Consider the following 4,091-nt stretch of genomic DNA (forward strand, 5'->3'; position numbering starts at 1 on the left):
TGTTTGTCCACAGACCTCCAGCAGCTGTTTGTGCTTAAAGAACATTGGGAGGATTCAGAGCCCCCCCATATTAAAGAGGTACAGGAGGATCCTAAGCCCCCTGTACAGTAATAGCCTGGTCACAGCATGAAATAATGAACTAGCTAAGTGGATGGTAATAGTTAATATTTTAGTTAATCAAGTATATTGTTTGCATTTTATTATTATCCACAGACCTCCATCAGTGGTTTGTGCTTAAAGAAGAACAGCAGGAAGATCCGGAGCCCCTCCACATTAAAGAGGAGCAGCTTCAAGGGCTGGAGAAGGCTGACATGACTGTGTCATTCACTCCTGTGAAGAGTGAAGATGTTAAAGTGGAAGCTCATTCCTCGCAACCTAATCAAAGAAAAACTGAACAGATGGAGACAGGAGGTGATGGAGAGGACTGTGGAGGACCAGAACCAGACCGCAACTCGGGTCCAGCCAGTCCTCCAGATACTGATAAGAAAACTGGAGACTCTTCTGAGACTGAGGACAGTGGTGATTGGAATGAGACCAGAGAACCTCTGTCTGGTGAAGAGTTTGTCAGTGACTCTAGATGTAGAACAAGTGAGAAACCTTTGATCTGTTCTGAATGTAAGAAAACATTTGGTTGCATTCAGAAGCTGAGGAAACACATGATGACCCACACATCAGAGAAACCTTTCAGCTGCTTCGAATGTGGTAAATGTTTTGCTGAAAGCGGAAAGCTGAAGATCCACATGAGATGTCACACAGGGGAGAAACCTTTCAGCTGCTTCGAATGTGGTAAATGTTTTGCTGAAAGCGGAAAGGTGAAGATCCACATGAGATGTCACACAGGGGAGAAACCTTTCAGCTGCTCACAGTGTGGTAAATGTTTCACCCTGAGGGGAAATCTAAAAATACACATGAGATGTCACACAGGGGAGAAACCTTTCAGCTGCTCAGATTGTGGTAAAGGTTTCACTACAAATGGAGAGCTAAAGACACACATGCAACGTCACACAGGAGAGAAACCTTTCAGCTGCTCACAGTGTGGTAAATGTTTCCCTAAAAGTTCATATCTAAAGAGTCACATGAGATGTCACACAGGGGAGAAACCTTTCAGCTGCTCACAGTGTGGTAAATGTTTCACTGAAAGGGGAAATCTAAAAATACACATGAGACGTCACACAGGGGAGAAACCTTTCAGTTGCTCAGATTGTGGTAAATGTTTCACTAAAAGTTTTAATCTAAAGAGACACATGAGATTGCACATGGGAGAAACCTTTTAGCTGCTCAGAGTGTGGTAAATGTTTCACTAGAAGTAGAGATGTGAAGAGACGCATGAGATGTCATACGCTGTGTAAATCTAAAAGTCCACATGAAAACTCAAATGAGAATCCCCTTTAACGTCTTTCCCTAATTTACATTACCGTTTCCCACGTGAGTTTTGAATATCCGTCGCAAAGCAATAATGACACATATTTGAAGCTACTTTTCATGTTCACAATTACAACCAACTATCTAAGAATTCCTCACAGGGATTAATTGGGACGACACTCTTTTATTGGGACGACACTCTTGTTTGGTTTTTCCTATGCTCCCGAGGGTTTTGTGTCACAGGATGTCACGTGTGATATACAAAATGAAATTAAATTAAATATCTTCTGACAGATGGTCAGAAGTTCATATTCCAAGAACAAAACGTTCTTGTCAGTAACATACAAACTATAAACTATGTGTAGGAGCCGCATTTAAGTTTTTGTATTTTGAATGATTTATATATATTTCTTTCCTCTTTTGTGGAATCGCAAGTGTGCGCCCTCTGTAGGTGGTGACGGCGCCACCCTTTAAAGGACCGAAGGACACGCATGACGGGAGGTAGGCGGGCGCAAATACCGTCATTGACCTCAGGGCTGAGGCTGTGAGCGAGGCTGTCTCCGTTTTGGGCCCGTTCAGCTTGTCATAGTGATTTTGTTTTGTGACGACCTTTTTTTGTACAATAAACCGGCAACATTGATGGTCAAACTCCCCTTTTCATTTGAATTATTGGACAGAACTGCGAGTCTTGACATTGCTTTCCTGCTTTCCTCATGGTGGTAAAATCAACAAGAACACAGGAATAGGATCTAAGGGTTTAAAGGAAAAAACTCAACTGTTTATGCCACTACACTATGCTAAGCTATTAATTCATTGGAAAGGTGTAATCTAAGGCGCTGATTCTAAACCATCGGTCCGCGAGCGCCACCTAGAAATATTTCTACTCTGGGCAGAGAATTATTATAACCGTCTTTACGGAGACAAGTAACAGAGCTGAGCCACGCCCCTTCCAGGCGCACATAAAGTGGGACATGAATGAAACAAAGTAACTAGTTGGGTGAGTAAACAGTGGCGAAAATCCCCTTGGCATTTTAAGTGTGAACGTAGCATAACACTCTCCACCAGCATTGAAGCCATCAAAATGAAAGCGGATGGCGTCATCTCACTGACTTGCAACTCTAAATCTTACTTAAAAGCCAGCTGTCTTTTTCTGTTCCATGAAGTGTTAGTGTTGTTTTTGCAGGTTTACATACAGATAATAAATGTCTTTGTGATGATCACTGTATCAGGTTTTTGCTTTTTTTATTTGATTTAGTCATTGAATACAAATCCAACCTATAATTATATCAATTAGTTAATATAAAATAGTGTTGATATTTGAACGGGCGCCTGGGCATATTTATACATTTGGGCCCTGAGGTCAAATGGTTAAGAACCCCTTATCTAAGACATGTTTCCCACTGTTAACATTGTAACATTACCCAACCTTATATTGTCCTGTCCAATGTTGAAATACAAGTTTGACTGATTTTTATGTTCCATTTGTTTTACTGCAAGCTGTCATATTATCAATGTATTAATGAACCAAATTCTCTTTTGCATTTTTAATGTGCAGAAAAATACCAGAAGGCCTTTTAATGTTTTTCATGCATTGAGTTCTTACTCTTGTTTATATTGTTTTAACGTTTTTTTATGAAACTTTTTTTAGGCTTTAGTTTTCCTAGTCAAACCTCATATTGAGCTGCTTACATATTTATATATCGAACTAATACATCTTTGTGTGTTGAGAAGCAAAAAGTAGAAAACATTGCTGAGCAAGCACAGGTGCAAAAAAAGATATGAAGGCAATGAATGGATTTTATTTTGTCTTTTGCAGAATCGAATGAACGTTTGAAGAAAAAAAAAATGAGAGTTGTCTTTTGCCATTTCTAACCCACACATGTTACATATGGAAAAGACTAAAGAAGGTAATTATAGACTGCAGAAATGTTTTAACGAAAATATTTGTATTCATTTCGTGAGTTACCCCACTGTGCAGCAGAACCCACAACGAAGGTAGATATATTTTAAATGATACTGTACTAATTTACAGGGACACGTAATTCTCGCGCTGTAAAGTGAATGTTACAGCTGGTCTTGGGGAATTAATGTACATATACTGTGTGTATATATAAGGACGGGTGGCCTATCTGTGTGGAGTGCATGTCAGTCTTAGCCATACATCCCTCCCCCACTGCGCTGCTACAAATGACCGAGGTATGGGCACATAGCAGCAGCCTGTAATGGGAAACAGAGGTGTCCCAAATGTGGAGAGGATCATAGAGCTGAGGATTGTCAGGATAATGTGCAGCATAAATGTTGTAATTGTGGGTATAATACTGTAACATATAGTGGATGTAAAGTCGGGTAGAGGGCTGTGCAAATCCAGAAGGTAAAAGAGGAAACTATTCAAAGGTGTTGAAAAGGGTACAAGGACCTAAAAAAAAAAATAATGATGATGATGATGATAGCACGTATGAACCTTTGTTATTCCAACAATGGCAAAGTCAACCAGCGGGAAGTAGAAACTGCTGCAGGCGGCCGCGAGTGTGACACATGTATTTTAGATGCTCAAAGTGTGGTAAATACTTCACTAGAAGTGGATATCCGATGAAACACTGCTGTCAAAATCTAAATGAAAACCCCTTTAGCCCTTTTACCCAGTCAACCCTCTCCTGGTTACATCACCGTTGTACCACCTGAAGTACTATAACAACAGACATTTATTGACAGCTACTGTTTGTGTTTCC

The 4,091-nt window shown here is 40.2% G+C and overlaps 1 protein-coding gene across 1 annotated transcript; it reads left to right on the plus strand.

The window, feature by feature from the left end:
* Positions 1 to 383: 383 nt before the first annotated feature.
* LOC134132931 (gastrula zinc finger protein XlCGF17.1-like) lies at positions 384 to 2,683 on the plus strand. Its single transcript, XM_062565924.1, has one exon. It carries the CDS (start codon positions 399 to 401, stop codon positions 1,272 to 1,274), a length of 876 nt encoding a protein of 291 aa, XP_062421908.1. The 5' UTR covers positions 384 to 398; the 3' UTR covers positions 1,275 to 2,683.
* Positions 2,684 to 4,091: the final 1,408 nt, after the last annotated feature.

This window comes from Pungitius pungitius, chromosome 12 (genome assembly GCF_949316345.1).
Source record: "Pungitius pungitius chromosome 12, fPunPun2.1, whole genome shotgun sequence".
Lineage (NCBI taxonomy): Eukaryota > Metazoa > Chordata > Actinopteri > Perciformes > Gasterosteidae > Pungitius > Pungitius pungitius.

Excerpts from the sequence above, each read along its gene's own strand:
- LOC134132931 (XM_062565924.1), top strand. The coding sequence starts at position 399 with ATGGAGACAGGAGGTGATGGAGAGGACTGTGGAGGACCAGAACCAGAC.